This window comes from Eucalyptus grandis, chromosome 6 (assembly GCF_016545825.1).
Source record: "Eucalyptus grandis isolate ANBG69807.140 chromosome 6, ASM1654582v1, whole genome shotgun sequence".
NCBI classification, from domain to species: Eukaryota; Viridiplantae; Streptophyta; class Magnoliopsida; order Myrtales; family Myrtaceae; genus Eucalyptus; species Eucalyptus grandis.
In genome coordinates, this window is record NC_052617.1 from 40,331,595 (window position 1) to 40,353,127 (window position 21,533).

At 33.7% G+C, this 21,533-nt stretch overlaps 1 protein-coding gene and 1 long non-coding RNA gene across 2 annotated transcripts; one reads left to right on the plus strand and one right to left on the minus strand.

Moving 5' to 3' along the window:
• The first annotated feature begins 1,177 nt into the window (after positions 1 to 1,177).
• Positions 1,178 to 3,958, plus strand: LOC104449726 (sodium transporter HKT1). The gene is made up of 3 exons (XM_010063969.3): positions 1,178 to 2,406; positions 2,856 to 3,089; positions 3,536 to 3,958. Exons 1-3 carry the CDS (start codon positions 1,190 to 1,192, stop codon positions 3,732 to 3,734), a joined length of 1,650 nt encoding a protein of 549 aa, XP_010062271.2. The 5' UTR covers positions 1,178 to 1,189; the 3' UTR covers positions 3,735 to 3,958.
• Positions 2,523 to 21,393, minus strand: LOC104449725. Its single transcript, XR_726616.3, has 2 exons — positions 21,186 to 21,393; positions 2,523 to 2,907 (listed from the first exon to the last, which is right to left on the minus strand). It is a non-coding gene; the product is annotated as an uncharacterized LOC104449725 (long non-coding RNA).
• Between the last annotated feature and the right edge of the window lie 140 nt (positions 21,394 to 21,533).

Genomic DNA, 21,533 nt, shown 5'->3' on the forward strand with positions numbered 1-21,533 from the left:
TCTCTAGGTTGATCTATGCCGAACTTAGGTCCATGGCACTAGGCATGGGAATGCAATGCCCTTGTGAACATGCCTCAATGCTCAGCAGGCGAGCTCAAGTCACCCAAGGCCGGGCTTGGGTCCCCTAAGGCTGGTCCCATGATCTTGATAACTAGGCTCGCGTCCTTGATAGTTGGGCTCGATCTCATGCACTCAAGCTCGAATGCCCAACACTTGAACATGAGACATAAGATTATTTTAGAGATGTTATCTCAAATGTGTATTTGATCATTTTCCTGTAACATATTTAAGAAAATTAATCTCATATTATTTACAAAATACAACCATAGATAAAAGGTTTCCCTAAAAATTAGTTTTGAGTGTTTTCACCACCTAAATAACTAAATTTACCCTATTCATACAAAAGCAGACAAAATTGCCATCAATCTTTTAATTGCAAGTAAAAGAGAAAGCCCCACTCCTATTTTTTCTATTTTTTTCCTTTTCTATTTAGGATTTAGTTACCATAATGAAAGAAAAAGTGCATTCTTATATATTCCTATAACGTTTTACATGTTTCATATAAAATTATATTGCCGATGGAATTGGTAAAAAAGTTGAAAAGTTTCTTGTTCATAATTGCTTTTATAACAACTTATCTATTGTTCATGTTATCTCAAAAGCTCACTTTCTTGGTGAACTTTTTATTTTTTAATTTTATTAGGCTAATATATATATCGAATCTCCTTATTTACTATATTAACAAATTTATCTTTTTTCCTGACAATATCAACAAGATATTTTTACACTGAGCGTATATGATGTTAGAGCAATATCTAAGAATACATGTAGAAAAATCATTATGTACAGTGAGACATCTTGATATTTTTTCATAAAGTTCGAAGATGATATTAATTTTGTAGATCCAAATAATGATATTTCATTGGCATTTTTCAAAAAACAAATCGTACTTTAGGCAATGTATTAATTAAATTAAATTTTACCTTCTAAAGTTTCAAGTGGAGATTTAATTAAATCTAAAAAGATTTGGGCAATTCTACCAAATGTATACTCACGGCTTTTGCCAAATTTAGGTTTATTGGCTACCCATAATGTCCGTTTAAAGACCAGGTTGACTGCTCCTTTATATACACCTCCACCACCATCCCTCGAATTCTAACATCAAGAAGAACAATTTCGTTCCCAAAAAATGATGCGCTTTCCTTGTTTAGGCAAAGAAGTCGTGTGTCTTTGTATTGCTTCATGCCTCAAAATAGCCCGCCTCTTCAGGTCCTTCTGCTTCCTCTTTTCTTGGTACTTCCGCTTCCTGCTCCTCCGAGTCAACTCCTTTTGTGTCCAGCTTTTGTACTTCGTCTTCCTCTCGCTCCTTGGCTTCTGGGTCCTTAAGGCATCGAGGCCGCTAACCCATTCCTTCAGGCCTAGGGACTTGGATCTGTTCTTCACCTCTGTCTCCTTGGCGACTGTCTCGAGCATGTCCACGGTGGAGATGGAGGTCTTCTCCAACTCCCAGCTCGTCGTGATGACCGTCCTGATGTTCGTCGGAGGGGAAGTCTTCACTTCTCTTGCCGGGCTTCACTTTAGGAAATTGAAACTCCAGTCGCTCCTGAAAACCGAAGAAAAAGTCGCCTCCGTCCATGCCAATCTCTGCCCTTCGAACCCAACCAACGATGTCGTTGACCACGTAGAGTTAGCTGTAGTAACGAATTCAGATTGCCTGAACTCTCGAGTAGAACCTCAGTTGCACGGACCGCGAGACGAGTCCCCAGATCTCGACTATTTGAAATATCGTTCCGCTAACGTTTTGTGTCTTGTAGTGTTGGGTTACCTTCTGGGAGTCAATGTTCTCGGTGTCGCCGCAGTTTCGCTCTATATGATACTTGTTTCCAGCGCGAGAGACGTGCTAAAGAGGAAGGGCCTCAAAATGATGACATTTTCCATCTTCACCACCGTGTCGACCTTCGCCAGTTGCGGGTTCGTCCCGACGAACGAAAACATGGCTGTCTTCAGCAAGAACTCCGGCCTCCTCCTAATTCTCATCCCTCAGGTCCTTCTCGGGAACACGCTGTTCCCGTCGACCTTACAGCTGGTACTTTGGCTCTTGGGAAAATTCAGCAAGAAAGCAGAAATCGATTATTTGTTGAGCAGAACAGGTGAAATTGGTTACAAGCACTTGCTTCCGAGCCTCTACTCGTCGCTCCTGGTGGTAACGGTGTTGGGGTTTATTGGTGTTCAGTTCATAATGTTTTGCTCAATGCAGTGGGATTCAGAATCGTTAGATGGACTAAACTCGTACGAGAAAATTGTGGCCGTGCTCTTTCAGTGCGTGAACACCAGATATACGGGCGAGACGATCGTTAATCTGTCCAAAGTATCTCCTGCCATCTTAGTGTTATTCGTCGTCATGATGTTAGTCTCTCTCTCTCTCTCTCTCTCTCCTACCCGTTCAGGAATAGAAAAGATTTTGCTTTCTGGATAAGAAATCAATATTTGAAATATCACAAAATTTCAATTTGCCCCGTTCATTTGTTGGATTATTAGAATAGGATTCCTGTCTTAAATTAAGATAATCGACGTAATACAGGATTCATGACTCAAATGATGTAAGAAAATACTTGGGAAAAAATGGTAAGCAAGCAAAAAATACCCAAATGTACGAGAAGATACATATAGCTGCCTTCAATTCACTTCCAAATCTAAAAGAGTGTACCATTCAACTAGCGTGAATAACCCAAATGTACCTAGTAAAAGCATTATTCTTTATTAAACCTACCACAACGCCTAACATGTTTACTTCTCTTAACACGCTGTGATGTGCATAGTAAGTTTTATTGTACTTACATGTCTACGATTTTCAGGTACCTTCCGCCATACACGTCCTTCCTTCCGGCGAAAGGTGGTGAGGAGCTCCTGGGAAATGGGGAAAGAAAAAAGGCGAAACGAAGTCATAAACTAATGTTGAAGAGTCTCATATTCTCACAGCTCTCCTACTTGGCCATCTTTATCATCACGATTTGCATAACGGAGAAGGAAAAGATGAAGAAAGATCCTCTCAACTTTAATGTGTTCAACATCGTGGTCGAAGTGATAAGGTAAGCATCTCTGTTTCCCCTTCTCTCCTTTTTTTTAATAGATAATCGTAAAGATTCCCTCCATTTTAACGCGTCGAACATTGTGGTTAATGTCATAATGTAAGCATCTTTTTGCCCATCTCCTTTTCATAGACAGTCACATCATAAAGAATATTTTAGACGAAGTGAAAAGATCTATAAATTCCATCTCCACAACATTCCATAAGTTTCAAAACTTTTCCTGGACATCTAATCAAATGAAAATAATAAATAAATGAATAAAAAGTAAAAAAAAAAAAAAAAAAAAAAAGGTGTTAGCACAATCGAATTCAAAGTGCATTTGTTTAAAATAAAATATTATTCATGAAAAATATTTTCAAGAAAAGTATTTAGTTATTCGTATGATGATTTAGTGGAAGTGATAGGAATAAATTCGGACAATGAACTAACGACTTCACAAATTGCAGTGCATATGGGAATGTGGGGTTCACGATAGGTTACAATTGCGATCGACAACTAAGACGTATTGAAGGCTGCGAGGACAAGTGGTACGGATTCTCTGGGAAATGGAGCGATGAGGGCAAAATCATCCTCATTGTCGTCATGATTTTCGGAAGATTAAAGAAGTTCAACATGAAAGGTGGCCGAAATTGGATACTCTTGTGATAGAGACAAAAGGAACTCTTCACGCGCGACAAGCAAAGCAAAGGGCACATCTCTAGGTTTATCGACCAGGGCAAGATCATCCTAATCGTCAGTACACAAGGTGTTCTAATTGTAAAAATTAACATGCCCGAGAGTTGAAGCGTCACTAGTTTTAGTGATTACAGAATAAGATGTCCCGTGCCAATAATTTATTGCACGTCAGATTTGACCACGATGGGAAATTCTTAAGCTTTTTTGGCTATCTTTTCGAATTATTACCCTGTCCACTGACTGTGAATTCCAGGGGCGTTGAAATAGGTAACCCCCAAAAATGACACAAAACCCATTTGCGCATTTTATTCGAATTATTGTCCTGTCCACTGACAGTGTGAATTACCCCCAAAAAATGAGACAAAACCTATTTGCGCAATTTTTCGAATTATTACCCTGTCCATCGACAATGTGAATTCGAGGGGTGTTACCCCCAAAAATGAGACAAAACCCATTTGCGCATTTCATTCTTACGCACAACGCAACAGCCTGATATATGGCAACCAAAAGTAAGAGCATGGAATATATTAGAGTGAGCATAAGTGCAACTAATTTTTAGTTAGGTGTAATTTTAAGCATAACTTGATCACTTTTAAATAAACTTGATCCATTTGAAATGTTAAACATGACTTATTCCTATTTTTGATCCATTTAAAATAAACTCGAAATGAAATTTAAAATAGTAAGATAAAAATCAAGGTTAATATCATGATAAATCTTAAACTAGTACATTTACGATAAATTAACCCTAAACAAATTTTTTGATTACAAAAAGTCTAAATTGGTATACTTGTGATAAATTTACTTCAAACTAATTTTGACCACCAAAAACTTTAAACTATTACACATTTACGACAAATAACCTCACTTAGTTTCCATTAAACAATATTAACACCACAAAAAATTATAAACTTGTTAATTTCCACATGTCATCCAACTCGACAATTTGATAATAAAATTTAATGGAATCTAATGAAGCTAAATTTGTATCGAGTGTATTAGTTTGGATTTTTTGTGGTAAAAAGTAAGATTTGGGTAAAATTATTATGTGTACCACTTTGGATTTACTGTGTTTGCTGCTCGAGTTATACTTATTTTATTATATATTCTTCTGTCATACATGTAAATCTACTTAAATAGGAAAAAGTTAAAATAAACCATATTAACAGCTAAGTCAAACTACTAACTGTCAAATTACCATCAATCAAAGACCAGTTTGACTTTTAGCTAATTTTATAATATCAATTATTATTATTTTTATAGATAATCAATTCATATGTATACGAAAATAGAAATTTGTCAATTTTTTAATAAATATATCAATATCATTGAAGTTCCCATATATCTAACCGTAGAATTTGGATTTCACTGTTGGTGAACAATATAATAACTATTTTTTTTCTCCTTATTATATTATCAACCGAACGTGAAGTCCAAATTCCACCGTCGGTTGAATGAATTGGAAACTTCAGCTAGTTTTTTAAGTTGTCAAAAACAATTAAATTCACTTTCCTTGATGAAATTCTTCTCTTTTCCAATTTCATACATTAAAATTAACTCGCTTTCCTGTTAAGAAAAGTGAATTTGTTGCCAACCATAACGGTATTGGTCAAAATGCTCGGTACAACAATTATAATGATAAACAGTGCAACCATTACAATGATGAAACATGTTCGCATAGTCAGGTATGTCCAGCTTAGAAAAAAAAAAAATTCTTTAGACGGTTAAATAATAAATGAGACACCAACATGTGTTAGAGATACTATGCAATGTGCAACATGTCTAGTTAACTCTAGCTTAATATGCAATATCATCCCCAAACTTTAGTCAATATACAAATGGTCCATGAACTTCACTTAATGTCTAACATCATTTCTAAATTTTTAATTTGCTCAATATAGTTCCTGAACTTTTAACCCAACAGCCAATTTCATCCTTAAAAACTTTTAATTCGTCCAGTACGATTCCTAAACTTTTGATAAATGTTTAATTTGATGGCTAGACTATATGAAAATAACCAATATTATTCTTCAATTAATTATAGTTAACGATTTTTTTTTTTTTTTTTTTATACCTGTGGAACCCCGTATGACCCAAGCTGACCAGCAAATGGCGTAAATCCTGACTTTCCATCAAGTTTTAATATAACAAGTTTGAACATATAAATAACGTTACATGTGGATTCCAAGTAGGATATTTAATTCAAATTATATCATATTGACAATTACAGATCAAGTGATTTGTCTCACTAAGAAATTCTTCTCTTTTCCAATTTCATTATTAAATTTTACTCATTTTCCTATTAAGAAAAGTGAATTAGTTGCCAACCATAATGGTATTGGTCAAAATGCTTAGTACAATAATTATAATGATAAATAGTACAACAATTACAATGATGAAATATGCTCGCATAGAGGTAAGTCAGTTTCGAAAAACAAAATTTCCTTAGATGGGGTTAAATAATAAATGGCCAACGTGTTAGAAATACCACACAATGTGCAATATGTCCATTAAATCTTGGCTCAACATGCAATATCGTCCTCGAACTTTATTCAATATACAAATGGTCCATGAACTTGACTTAATGTATAATATCATCTTTGAATTTTTAATTTGTTCAATGTAATTCCTCAACTTTTAACCCAATAAGTAGCTTCATCTCTGAAAACTTTTAATTTGTCCAATGCGATCCCTAAACTTTTGATAAATATTTAATTTAAACTGCTAGAATACATGAAAATAACCAATGTTTTTCTTCCATTAATACAAGTTAACGAAATCTATTGATTTGGCTTTCCATCCTATAAGTTTGAACATAAAAATAATGTTAAATGTAGATTCCAAGTAGGATATTTAATTCAAATTACATAATATTGGTAATTACATATCATGTAATTTGTCTCACTAAGAATTTATGGTACATCACTTAATCATTCCCTATGATCAAAATTCTTAAAAGATATTGAATTTATTGACCCAAATCTTAATCAAGAATGCGGTCTCTTCTAATTTAGCAACCGTCATGTGCTCCTCACATGTCAACTTCGGCTATAAAGATATTAAATGGGTAGGGCAGAACTTTATGCTCCTGTGGGCCTAGATAATTCAATTAAGCTTAAAACTTCCCTACGTCAATGCAAAATAATAATATATTTTTTATTTAGGATCGATCTTGATTTTCTTATACAATGAATATGACTAAATGGGTTATCAAAATTTAGGTATTGATAGTGTGAAAAGTTACAGTTATATCATGTAAAATACAACCTTAAAAAGAACATGGCATCTTTAAGAAATATAGAGACTAGTCACCAAGATCTTCAAATTTTCACGGAGAATCAAACAAAAGGATGCTAAGATAATTTGAAACGTAATTTAAACAAATGTCTTTTGAACAAATGCTAAAATTATATATCAAAACGAAGTCATCTGCAGTGTCGATTGCATGTGAATACTGGCAGTAGAAAGAAGCCTTTCAATGGAAAAAGCTGTTTCGAAAAGCCAAATACTATTCAATTAACCTGGACACAGAATGTTGCCGCGGCGCCCCGCGGGGCGGGGGGGAGACATTCAAACTACAATGAAATGCCAAAACGTGAAAAGTTTAAGTTATGACATTTCAAAGAAATAAAACACATTCTACAAAAATTATTATTTAGAACGTAACAAAAAGATCGCAAGAGACTTGAAAAGGAACTAACAAAAATTGGCTTTTAAACAAAATACCAAAATTATGTAATGTATCAAAACGAAGCTCCAAACACCTACGACCGCATTAAGAGTCTTTTGGGGTGAAAATTCATAGTAGAAAGAAGCCTTTTAGAGAAAAAAGTAGTATCAAGAAATATTGGTATACCTATGATAAATTAACTTTAGGGCTAATTCAAAAAATTCACAACTAGTCCATTTGTGATCAATTCACCCTTCGTTAGTTTCTGTTAATTTAGATTAATATTATGAAAAATCAAACTTGTGACAAACAAATAGTATAACCCTAAATTAGTATACTCCTCAACTGTCACGTATCATCTAACTCAATAATTTGATGGTAAAATTTATTACATGTATAGCGGTTTGCAGTTCTTTTGTCAAAAAATTAATTTGGGTAACTTTGTCACAAGTGAATTGGGTTGGAGTTTTTCGTGGTATTGACCCTAAAGAAAAACGGTACTTCTTACAAAAATGACAGTCTTATCACTCAGATCTTGGATTTTTATGGAGAAACATAACAAAAAGATGCCAAAAATTACTTAAAAGAGATTAATAAAAAAATTGCTTATGTAGTAAATACTTACATTACCTATCAAAACGAAGTCCTCTGCACCGATGACTGCATAAAATGCCATTGGCGTATAAAACTCGTAGACAGAAGCCATTGGCGTATAAAAAGCTGTTTCCACAACAAAGACTATTCAAATTGACCTTGGAAATAGAATGTAAAGGGAAAAAACCATTTATTAAAAAAATGAAATGCTTTAAAAAAAAAAATGCTCCAAAAGGTAAAATGCAGTTGTTTAGGAATAAGTCTTTGTGTGTCCTTTCCAAGAAAATGACACTTGTTACAAAAATAATGAGTCTTGTTACTGAGATCTTCAATGTTTTATTGAGAAACTTAACCAAAAGATGCCAAGATTATTTGGAAGGGGTTTATAAAAATTGGACTTTGAGCAAAATACCAAATTTACAAATCAAAACAGAGTCCTCCATACTGAGAACTGCATAAAATGTCTATGAAGTAATTCATAGTAGAAAGAAAGCTTTCAGTGGAAGAAGTTGTTCCAAGAAAAAAGCCATATTGCACGCACGTCTACGACAGAAGGCACATATCCAAAAGACAAAAAAACTAGCCAAACGGTCAAAATGAAAAATGAGGGACAAGAACCACATGATTTAACATACGGTTATCTTCCCAAAGTATCTTTAATAGAATCTCCTGATTCTCTTCTGCAAGTTTTCACACCATTTAAAGTAGTTTCAAGAAAGTCATATAATTATTTATTGCCCTAGAAAGAGAATGTAGTCAAAGAAATAATGTCACTTTATACAAAAATAATAATGAGTCCTATCAACGACATATTGGATTTTTTTCTTGAGAAATGGAACAGATAGATGCCCAGATTACTTAGAAGGGATGAGTAAAACTTTGATTCTGTAAATAATCAAAACAAAGTCCCTTGCACCGGTGACTGCATAAGAAGCCTTTGGGGTGAGAACTATTGGTAAAAAGAAGCCCTTCCAGTAACAAAAGTTTCAGCAAAAGCCATAAACTATTCAAATTAACCTGAAAACCGAATGCGAGGGAAAAAGGAACCATTTAGTGAATATTGAAATGCCTCAAAAGGTGAAAAGTTGCAGTTATTTTGGAAGGACTCTCTTGTTTTCAAAGAAAAATGAAACCCAAAAAAAAAAAAAAAGAAAAAAAAAAGAGTCATGTTACCAAATTCTTCAATTATTTATGAGCAGTTAACCAAAAGATGCCAAAATTACTTGGGAGGGATTCATAAAATTTGGCTTTTTGAACAAAATACAAAAATTATATACCAAAACAAACTCCACTGCACTTATTGGACGGCATAAAGAGTCTTTTGGGGGTGAAGGCTCATAGTAGAAAGAAGCCTTTCAGCAGAAAAAACTTGTGTCAAGAAAAGCCAAACTATTTAAACGCCCAGGCTAATGCGTGAGTTACAAAAAGAAATTTTTGTCAATAAAAATGCTCTGAAACGTGAAAAATTGCAGTTAATTTGAGAATACTCGTGTAAAATAAGACATTTCAGTACAAAAGTGGCACTTTTTACAAAACTATTGTTACCGAGAACTTCAATTTCTTAATGAGAAATTTATGAAAAAGTTGTCAAGATTACTTGCAATGGGTTTATAAATAATCACCTTTTAAACAGAATACCAAGATACTATATCAAACAATGTCCCTTGTACCGACGACTACATAAAGTCTGTTGTGTGAAAACTCGTACCAGAAAAGTTGTTTTAGATACCATCATTCAATTGCCATGAAAATAGAATGCGAGGAAAAGAAGTTTTTTGCCAAAAACCAAATGCTTCAAAAAGTGAAAAAAAGTTGCAGTTATCTTAAATAAGTCTCGTATTAGATGTGATACTTCAAAGAAAAATGGCACCTTCCACAAATAGAAAGTCTTGTTTCCAAGGTCTCTGGGTAAAAACTCGTAAAGCCTTTTAGTGAAAAAGGCTGTTTCAAAAAAGGTTATACACTATTTAATTTGCCCTGGAAAAAGAATGTGAGGAGAAAAAATAAAATCGGAAGCTTAAAACGAGAAAAGATGGGAGTTATTTTGGAATAAGTCTCATGTAAAATATGACCTTTCAAAGATAAATGTTCACTTTTTACAAATACAAGTCTGAGATCTCAAAAAAAGATGCCAAGATTACTTGAAAGGGATTAATAAAGTTTTATTTTGTAGTAAATAACAAAATTATAAATCAAAACAAAGTCATCTGCACAGATGATTGCATAAAAAGTCCTTGGTGTGAAAACTTGTAATCGAAAGAAGTCTTTGAGGGAAAAAGCAATTTCAACAAAGCCATAAACTATTCGGATTGACCATGAAATAGAATGTAAGGAAAAAATAAAAATAAAAACTACGTAATCAGAACTGATGCTTAACTACTGGGATTCACCCCAGTGGCCTCCCTTCCAACATGGAAGAGAGAGGTGAGGGGTTCAAATCCCCACCTTCTCAAGGGGATGGGGTGGGGACGCGTAAGTTTCAGGAATAGATTTCGACTCCCACGCCCTGCAAGAGGCAGGGCAAAAGTTTGAGGATGAGTGTAGAATAGGAATAGTTTAAAACTAACAAAAAAAAAAAAAAAATCTAAACTGATGCTTCGAAAGTTGAAAAATGCAATTACTTTGGAATAAGTCTAGTGTGATCTTCCGAAAAAAAGGGCACTTGATATAAATATAACGATCTTCAATTTTTTATTGAGGAACTTAACAAAAAGATGCCATGATACTCGAAAGGGACTCGTAAAAATTCGCTTTCTAACAAATTACAAAAATTATATATCAAAACAAACTCCTCTGCACTTAGGACTGCGTAAAAAGTCTTTAGGGGTGAAAGCTCGCAGTAGAAAGAACCCTCTCAGTGGAAAAACTTGTGTCAAGAAAAGCCGTATACTATTTACATGCCCCGAAACATGAATGTGAGTGAAAAAAGACACCATTTAGTCAACGACAAAATGCTTCTACACTTTGACAAATTGCAGCTATTTGAGAAGGAGCGTGCTGTAAAATATATGACCTTTCAGGAGAAAAATGGAACTTTTTACAAAATTGATGACTCTTGTCACTGAGAGCTTCAATTTTTTTATGAGAAACGTAAGGAAAAGATACCAAGATTACTTAAAAGGTATTTTGTAGAAAATGCCTTTTGAACAACATACCGACATTATTTTAATATATATATATACCGCACCAAGGACTGCATAAAGTCTTCTGTGTGAAAACTCATAGTAGAAAGAAGCCTTTCAATGGAAAAATTTCCTTCAAGAAAGGCCATATACTATCCAATGCCGTGGAAATAGAATGTGATGGAAGAAGTTTTATAAAAAATGATATGCTTCAGAACGTGAAAAGTAGATAAGTCTAGTGTAAAACATGACCTTTCAAAGAAAAATAGAACCTTTTACATATAGAAAGGGTGGTCACCAGGATCTTCAGTTCATTACTGAGAAGCGCAACAAAAAGATGCAAAGTTCACTTAAAGGTACTTAAGAATTGGCTTTTGAACAAAATACAAAATCTATATATCAAAAGGAAGTCATCAGCACTGAAGAATGCATATAAAGTCTCTGGGTAAAAACTTGGAGTAGAAAGAAGCCTTTTAGTGGAAAAAGTTGTTTCAATAAAGGCCACACACTATTTAATTTGCCCTGGAAAAACAATGTGAGGAAAAAAGAACCACTTAGTGAAAAATGAAATGCTTAAAATGAGAAACGATGAGAGTTATTTGAAATAAGTCTTGTGTAAAATATGACCTTTTAAAGAAAATTACTTTTTACCAAAATAATGAGTCTGAGATCTTAAAAAAGATGCCAAGTTTACTTGAAAGGGATTAATAAAAATTTTATTTTGTCGGAAATAACAAACTTACTTATCAAAACAAAGTCCTCTGCACAGATGATTGCATAGATAGCCCTCAGTGTGAAAACTGTAGTTGAAAGAAGCCTTTGAGGGAAAAAGCCGTTTCAACAAAAGCCATAAACTACTCGGATTGACCCCAAAATACAACGTAAGAAAAAAGACATTTAGTCAGAACTGATGCGTCGAAAGGTGAAAAGGTGCAATTACTTTGGAAGAAGTCGTGTGATATTTCAAAGAAAAACGGCACTTGCTATAAATATAATGAGTCTTATCACTGAAATCTTCAATTTTTTATTGAGAAACTTAAAAAAGGGTGCCACGATTACCACCTGAAAGGGATTTACAAAATGCAAATAAAATATATCTAAACAAACTCCTCTGCACTTAGGAATGCATAAACAGTCTTCGGGGTGAAAGCTCATAGTAGAAAGAACCCTTTTAGTGGAAAAACTCGTGTCGAGAAAAGCCATATACTATTTAAATGCCATGGAAAACGAATGTGAGTGAAAAAAGAAACAATTTAATCAAAAACGAAATGCTTCAAAATGTGACAAATTACAGTTATTTAAAAACGAAATGCTTCAGTAGAAAAACTTAACCTTTTCCAAAACTTATACTGTCACCGAGAACTTCAAATTTTTAATGAGAACGTGAAAAAAGATTTCAAGATTACTTGAAAGGCAATTATAAAAAAATGCCTTTTGAACAACACCGAGATTATACATCAAACAAAGCCCTGCACTAAGGACTGCATAGAGTCTTTTGTGTGAAAACTCATCGTAGAAAAAAGCCTTGCTATTCAATTACCGAGAATGTGAGGAAAATTTTTTGTCAAAAAAGAAATTCTTCAAATGTGAAAAGTTGAAAAGCCTTGTGTAAAATATGACCTTTCAAAGAAAAATGGCCCCTTTTACCAAAAGAGAGTTATCACCAAGCTCTTCAATTCTTTATTAAGAAACAAAACAAAAAGATGCGAAGTTTACTTGAAAGGTACTTTAAAAAGTTGGGTTTTGAACAAAACAAAGCCTATATATCAAAACCAAGTTATCAGCATTGAAAAATGCATGAAAAGTCCTTGGGTGAAAACTCGTAGTAACAAGAAGCCTTTTAGTGGAAAAAGTTGTTTCAAGAAAGGACCATATAATACTTAATTGGCCCTGAAAAGAGAACTGTGAGGAAAAAAGAACCATTAAGTAAAAAATGAAAGACTTAAGCGAGATAAGATGGGAGTTATTTTGGAATATGTCTCGTGTAAATATGACCTTTCAAAGAAAAAGTCACTTTACACAAAAATGAGTCTTGTTACAAAGATCTCAAAAAAGATGCCAACATTACCTGAGAGGGATTGACAAAGTTTTACTTAGTAGAAATATACAATATTAAATATCAAAACAAAGTCCTCTACACCAATGATTACATTAAACACCAATGACTATTGTCACCGAGAAATTCAATTTGTTTTATATGAAATGTAAGAAAAAGATGTCAAGATTAATTTGATAGGGATATGTAAAAATTGCCTTTTGAACAAAATACCAAAATTATACATCAAATAAAGTCCCCTGTCCAAATGACTGTATAGTCTTTTGTGAGAAAACTCGTAGTAGAAAGAAGCCTTTTGGTTAAGAAAGTTATTTCAAGAAACGCCATATACCATTCAATTGCCGTTGAAATAGAATGTGAGGGTAAAAAATCCATTTTGTCAAAAATGAAATGCTTCATTCTGCAACTTTTTATTGAGAAACGTAACAAAAAATATGCCAAGCTTACTTAAAAGGTATTTAAAAAATTGGCTTTTAAGCAAGATACAAAATCTATATACCAAAATGAACTCATCAGCACTAAAGAATCCATAAAAAGTCTTTGGGGGGTGAAAACTCAGAGTAGAAAGAAGCCTTTTAATGGAACAAGTAGTTTCAAGAAAGGTCACATACTAGTTAATTTGCCCTAGTAAGGAAATGTGAGGAAAAAAGAATCATTTAGTCAAAAAAGAGATGCTCAAGACGTGAAAAAAGGGAGTAACTTTGGTGTAAGTCTCATGTAAATTATGACCTTTCAAAGAAAAACGTCACTTTGTAAAAAAATAAAGAGGGTTGTCACCGAGATCTTGGATTTTATATGAAGAAACATAAGAAAATGATGTCATGATACTTGAAAGGAACCAATAAAAAATTTACTTTTGTAGTAAATACCAACATTATATCTCAAACAAATTCCTCTGCACAAATGACTGCATAAAAAGGCTTTGGCGTGAATACACGTGTTAGAAAGAAGCCTTTCAGTGAAAAAGCTATCTCAACAACAGCAATAAACTATTCAAATTGAACTGGAAATAGAATGTAAGGAAAGACAAACTCGATTTAGTCAAAAATTAAAATGCTTCATCAGGTGAAAAGTTGCATTTATTTTGGAAGAAGTCTCGTGTGACCTTTTAAAGAAAAATGCTTCTTACAAAAATAAAGATTCTTGACAGCGTAATATTCAATTTTTTTATTAAGAAACTTAACCAAAATATGCCAAGATTACTTGAAAGGGATTCAAAAAAATTGGCTCTGGAACAACATACCAAAATTATAAATCAAAACAAAGTCGTATGTACTAAGGAATGCATAAAAACCTTTCGGAGGGCGAAAGGTCATAGTAGAAAGAAGCCTTGGAGGGAAAAGGCAGATGATCGCATAAATAGCCCTTGGTGTGAAAACTCGTAGTCGAAAGAAGCCTTGGAGGGAAAAAGCAGTTTCAACAAAAGCCATAAACTATTCGGATTGACCCCAAAATAAAATGGAAAAAAAAAAAAAAATTAGTCAAAACTGATGCTTTGAAAGGTGAAAAGGTGCAATTACTTTGGAAGAAGTCTTGTGTGATCTTTCAAAGAAAAAAGGCACTTGCTATAAATATAAAGAGTCTTATCACTGAAATCTTCAATATTTTATTGAGAAACTTAAAAAAAGGTGCCATGATTACTTGAAAAGGATTTATAATAATTGGCTTATGAACAAAATACAGAAGTTATATATCAAAACAAACTCCTCTGCACTTAGGACTGCATAAAAAGTCTTTAGGGTGAAAGCTCATAGTAGAAAGAACCCTTTCAGTGGAAAAACTTTTGCCAAGAAAAGCTGTATATTATTTACATGCCCTGGAACAATAATTGTGAGTGAAAAAAAAAAAAACTATTTAGTCAACAACAAAATGCTTCAAAACTGACAAATTGTCGCTATTTGAGAAGAGTCTGATGTAAAATATGACCTTTCAGGAGAAAAACGGAAACTTTTACAAAGCTGATGACTGTTCTCACCAAGAGCTTCAATTTTATAATGAGAAACGTAAGAAAAAGATATCAAGAATGCTTAAAAGGAATTTATAGAAAATGCTCTGTGAACAACATACCAACTTTACATATCAAACAAACCCCCTGCACTAAGGACTGCATGAAGTCTTTCGTGTGAAAACTCATAGTAGAAAGAAGCCTATCAATGGAAAAAGTTGCTTCAATAAAGGCCATATACTATCCAAATTCCGTGGAAATAGAATGTGATGGAAGAAATTTTATCAAAAATGATACGCTTCAAAACGTGAGAAGTTGAGAAGTCGTGTAAAATATGACCTTTAAAAAAAGCAATGGCACCTTTTACATATAGAAAGAGTTGTCACCAAGATCTTCAATTCTTTATTGAGAAAAGCAACAAATAGATGCCAAGTTTACTTGAAAGGTACTTTAAAAATTGGCTTTTGTAAAAAATACAAAACATATTTGTCAAAACGAAGTCATCAGCACTGAAGAATGCATAAAAGGTCTCTGGGTAAGAACTCATAGTAGAAAGAAGCCTTTTAGAGGAAAAAGTTGTTTCAAGAAAGGCCATACACTATTTAATTTTCCCTGGAAATGCTTAAAATGACAAAAGATGAAAGTTATTTGGAATAAGTCTCGTGTAAAATATGACCTTTTGAAGAAAATATTACTTTTTACCAAAATAATAAGTCTGAGATCATAAAAAAGATGCCAAGTTTACTTGAAAGGGATTAATAAAAAATTTATTTTGTAGTAAATAACAAACTTACATATCAAAACAGAGTCCTCTGCACAGATGATTGCATAAATAGCCCTTGGTATGAAAACTCATAGTTGAAAGAAGCCTTTGAGGGAAAACAGAGTCCTCTGCACAGATGATTGCATAAATAGCCCTTGGTATGAAAACTCGTAGTTGAAAGAAGCATTTGAGGGAAAAAGCAGTTTCAACAAAAGCCATAAACTATTCGCATTGACCCAAGATAGAATGTAAGGAAAAAGAAGAAAAAACCATTTAGTCAAAACTGATGCTTCGAAAGGTGAAAAGGTGCAATTACTTTGGAAGAAATCTTGTGTGATCTTTTAAAGAAAAACGGCACTTGCTACAAATATAATGAGTCTTATCACCAAAACATTCATTACTTATTCAGAAACTTAAAAAATGATGCCACGACCACCTGAAAGGGATTTATAAAAATTGGCTTTTCAACAAATTACAAAAATTATATATCAAAACAAAATCCTCTGCACTTAGGACTGCATAAAAGTCTTTGGGGGTGAAAGCTCATAGTAAAAAGAACCCTTTCAGTGGAAAAACTTGTGTCAAGAAAGCCATATACTATTTAGATGCCCCGGACAACAAATGCTAGTAAAAAAAACCAGTTTAATAAAAAATGAAATGCTTCAAAACGTGACAAATTGCAGTTACTTGAGGAGTCTGATGTAAAATATGACCTCCCAGTAGAAAAACTTAACTTTTTCCAAAACTGATGACTACTGTCACCAAGAGCTTCAATTTTTTAAAAGAAACGTGAAAAAAGATTAACATTACTTGAAAGGTAATTATAAAATATGCTGAACAACACCAACATTATATATCAAACCCACCCCTGCACTAAGGACTGCATAAAGTCTTTTGCGTGAAAACTCATAGTAGAAAGAAGCCTTTCAGCGGAAGACGTGGGTTCAAGAAAGGCCATATGCTATTCAATTGCCAAGAACATGAGGAAATTTTTTTATTAAAAGAGAGTTGTTGCCAAGCTCTTCTATTCTTTATTGAGAAACGTAAGAAAAAGATGCAAAGTTTACTTGGAAGGTACTTTAAAAAGTTAGCTTTTGAACAAAATACAAAAACTATATGTCTAAACCAAGCTATCATCATTAAAAAATGCATGAAAAGTCCTTGGGTAAAAACTCGTAGTAACAAGAAGGATTCTAGTGGAAAAGGTTGTTTCAAGAAAGGGCCATATACTACTTAATTGGCCCTGAAAAGGGAACGTGAGGAAAAAAGAAAGGCTTAAATGAGATAAGATGGGAGTTATTTTGCATTATGTCTCGTGTAAATATGGCATTCAAAGAAAAACGTCACTTTTTACAAAAATAATGAGTCTTATTACTGAGATCTTAAAAACGATGCCAACATTACCTAAGAGGGATTGACAAAATTTTACTTAGTAGTAATCTACAAAATTAAATATCAAAACAAAGTCCTCTGTGCCAATGATCGCATTGAAAACAAATGACTATTGTCCCCGAGAACTTCAATTTGTTTTATAAAAAATGTAAAAAAGATATGTCAAGATTAATTGATAGGGATATATAAAAATTGCCTTTTGAACAAAATACCAAAATTATACATCAAATAAAGTCCCCTGTACAAACAACTGCATAGTCTTTTGAGTGAAAACTCGTGGTAGAAAGAAGCCTTTCGGTTAACAAAGTTGTTTAAAGAAAAGCCATATACTATTTAATTGCTGTTGAAATAGGATGTGAAGGAAAAAATCCATTTTGTCAAAAATTAAATGCTTCAAAAGGTGAAAAGTTACAATTCAATTGCTGTTGAAATAGAATGTGAAGGAAAAAATCCATTTTGTCAAAATTGAACTGCTTCAAAAGGTGAGAAGTTACAGTCTTGTGACCGAGATCTGCAACTTTTTATTGAGAAACATAACAAAAAGACGCCAAGCTTACTTGAAAGGTGCATAAAAAATTGGCTTTTAAACAAGATACAAAATCTACATAAAAAACAAAGTCATCAACGCTGGAAAAATCCATAAAAAGTCCTTGGGGATGAAAACTCATAGTAGAAAGAAGTCATTTAATGGAAAAAAGTTGTTTCAAGAAAGGTCACATACTAATTAATTTGCCCTGGTAAGAGGATTTGAGTAAAAAAAGAACCATTTAGTCAAAAAGAGATGCTTAAAAATGTGAGAAAGAAGGAGTTACTTCGGCATAAATCTCATGTAAATTATGACCTTTCAAGAAAAACGTCACTTTTTACAAAATTATGAGGGTTGTCACCGAGATCTTGGATTTTAAATAAAGAAACATAAAAAAAAAAGGTGCCAACATTACTTGAAAGGGATTAATAATTGTTTCTGTAGTAAATATCAACATTATATATCAAGACAAAGTCCTCCGCATAACTGACAGCATAAAATAGGCTATCAGTGAAAACGCTATCTCAACAACAGACTGCAAACAGAATGTAAGGAAAGACAAACTCAAATTAGTCGAAAAATAAAATGCTTCGTCGGCTGAGTTATTTTGGAAGAGGTCTCGTGTGACCTTTCAAAGAAAATACTTCTTACAAAAATAATGATTCTTGACCGCATAATATTCAATTTTTCATTAAGAAGCTTAGCCAAAAAAATGCCAAGACTACTTGTCTGAAAGGGATTAAGAAAAAATTGGCTATGGAACAAAATACCAAAATTATATATCAAAACAAAGTCCTCTGTACTTAGGAATGCATAAAAAGTTTTTTGAGGGTGAAAGCTCATAATGGAAAGAAACCTTCCAGTAGAAAAGTTGTTCCAAGAAAACGCATATACTATTTTAATGCACTGGAAAATAAATGTGAGTAAAAAAACCATTTAGAAAATGAAATACTTCAAAACGAGAAAATCTGCAGTCACTAGGGAATAAGTCTTGTGTAAGAGATGACCTTTCAAAGAAAAATGGCTCTTCTTAGAAAAAATAATGACTACTGTCAGAAAAAATAATGACTATTGTCACCGAGTGCTTCAATTTTTTTTATGAGAGAGGAAAGAAAAAGATGTCAAGATTACTTAAAGGGATTTTAAAAAATTGGCTATTGAACAAAATACCAAAATTATATATCAAACAAAGTCCTCTGCACGGACGACTGCATAAAAAGTCTATTGTGTAAAAAATCATAGTAGAAAGAAGCCTTTCAAGGGGAAAAAAAAGTTGTTTCAAGAAAAACCATATACTATTCAATTGCCCTGCAAATAGAAGGTGAGGGGAAAAAAACCAAAGTCTAAAGAGAAATGCTTCAAAAAATGAAAGATTACAGTTATTTTGAAGAAATCTCATGTAAAATATGACCTTTCAAAGAAAAATGGCACTTATTACAAAAATAATGAGTCTTGTCCAATCTTTTATTGAAAAACTTAACAAAGAGATGCCAAAGATTACTGGAAAGGGATTTTTAAAAATTGTCTTTTGAACAAATACCAAAATTATATATCAAAACAAAGTCATCAGCACACTTAGGACTGCATAAAAAGTCTTTGTGGTGAAAACTCATAGAGAAAGAAACCTCTCAGTGGAAAAATGTTGTTTCAAGAAAAGAGATATACTATTTAATTGCCCTGAAAATAGAACGTGAGGACAAAAACAATTTAATAAAACTGAAATGTTTGAAACGTGCAAAGTTGCAAATATTTGCAAACTGAAATGAACTTCTCTGCACTGAAGACTACATAAAAATTTGGTGATGAAAACTCGTAGTAGAAAAAAACCTTTCAGTGGCAGAAGCTGTTTAAATAAAAGCCATATACAATTTAATTTGACCTGGAAATAGAATTGTTAGGGAAAAAATAACCATTAGTCAAAAATGAAATGCTTCAAATCATGAAGGGTTGCAATTACTTTGGAAAAAAGAAAACGTCTCACGTAAAATATGACCATTCAAAGAAAAACTGCACTTTTTTTCAGAAACAATGTGTTGTTGTCGACATCCTCAATTTTTATTGAGAAATGTAAACACAAAGATGCCAAGATCACTTGAAAGATATTTATAGAAATAATCTTTTGAAAAAATTGCTAAACTATACATCAAAACAAAGTCCTTTGCACTAACGGCTGCATAAATACCTTTTGTGTGAAAACTCGCAGTACAAATAAGCATTTCAGTTGAAAATGTTGTTTCAAGAAAAGCCATATACTGTTCAATTGACTTAACAAATGGTATGTGAAGAAAAGAAAAACTATCTAGTCAAAAATAAAATGCTCAAGACGTGAAAAGTAGCTTTATTTGGAAGTCTCGTGTAATGTAAGACCCTTCAAAGAATAATGGCACTTTTTACAAAAATTAAGAAATCTTGTCATATTGACATTATCGCCTCTTTGACCCAAAAATGGATTTTTTATTTTTTTACGCACTCGTTAAAATGTCATTGTCCAAATATCATGTCTTTTTTGAAAATTGAAAATAAAAAACACAGAAGGAATAAGGAGAGAGTCAGAAAGATGGCAAAAGAAAGGAATCTCAGAAAAGCAGTGCAACTTCAAGATTATTTAAATAACTTTAGTTTAAAATATATTTAGTGGAAAAAAAACCTGTCCATTCTCAAAGCGGAATTTTCAGAAAAGGCTTTGTTAGAAACCCAACTTCAAAGACTAATTCGAAAGCGACAAAGACAAACATTAGTCTAAGAGACAGTTTTCTAGATAAACATCCAAGATGGCTGGGAAAAATTAAGAAAGAGTCGAATAGCAAGTGGTTCAAGCACTTCTAGTGGACTGTACGTTGATCTTTTGGTCAAGGAAATTGGTAAAAAGTAGCAGAGTCGAGAGATTTTTTGCAAGACAATGCCGAGGCTGAACTTAAGGATGTGTAACGTCAGAAACAGCACGGTATGAGGCACTTTCTTTACCCAAAAGAAAAGGTACTTCGCCAAAATTGCTACTTATCGAAACGTACGAGAATTTCGAAAATCATGTGAAGCTTTACACGGCAGAGAGATAATTGGCGAGATCCTAGCCCATCTTAGTTCTTGCGCTAGTTTTCTTTCGGATGATAATCTACCACAACACCAGCAGCACCATCTCGTGCAGCACAGCAAGACAAATTCAACAGACACCCCCCCCCCCAAAAAAAAAAAAAAAAAACAGAAACTCCCGACAAGATTGCAACCGGAAATCTAAACAGAGCAAGAACAGGACAATTAACAAGCACTAGCAACAAACGACTCCAATAATGCCGTCATCATCGAGGAAGAAAAATTAGAAACATTCACTGGCGATCGAGTTTCCAGAGACTCACCGAGCGAACCCACGCGCCGCCGCTCAGCCTTGCCTCTGCGGCCGCACGCGGACCCGGATGCGGCTCCACCCTCTTCGATCCCGCCGAAACTGGCGCCGTCGTCGCCGGCTCAGCCGTGACGGGTTCTCCGGCGAGAGAGAGAGAACGAACGATCAGCCGAAGAACAAACGAAGAAGAAGAAGAAAAGAGGTGCCGGGACGGGAGTGGGGTCCCTGTTTTATTTTGGCCTGATAGAGAGAGTGCGGGGGGGTTAGATCGGGTATTTCACCTCACTTTTCCCGTTCTTCCAAGTTTAACCCTCGCATATTAGGAAAGTCGGTCACGCGTCAGGATCGAAGAGGTGAACTT

Coding starts and splice junctions, on each gene's coding strand:
- LOC104449726 (XM_010063969.3), top strand. CDS start 1,190: ATGATGCGCTTTCCTTGTTTAGGCAAAGAAGTCGTGTGTCTTTGTATT. Junction 2,407..2,855: donor GTGTTATTCGTCGTCATGAT/GTTAGTCTCTCT, acceptor TACGATTTTCAG/GTACCTTCCGCCATACACGT. Junction 3,090..3,535: donor ATCGTGGTCGAAGTGATAAG/GTAAGCATCTCT, acceptor CACAAATTGCAG/TGCATATGGGAATGTGGGGT.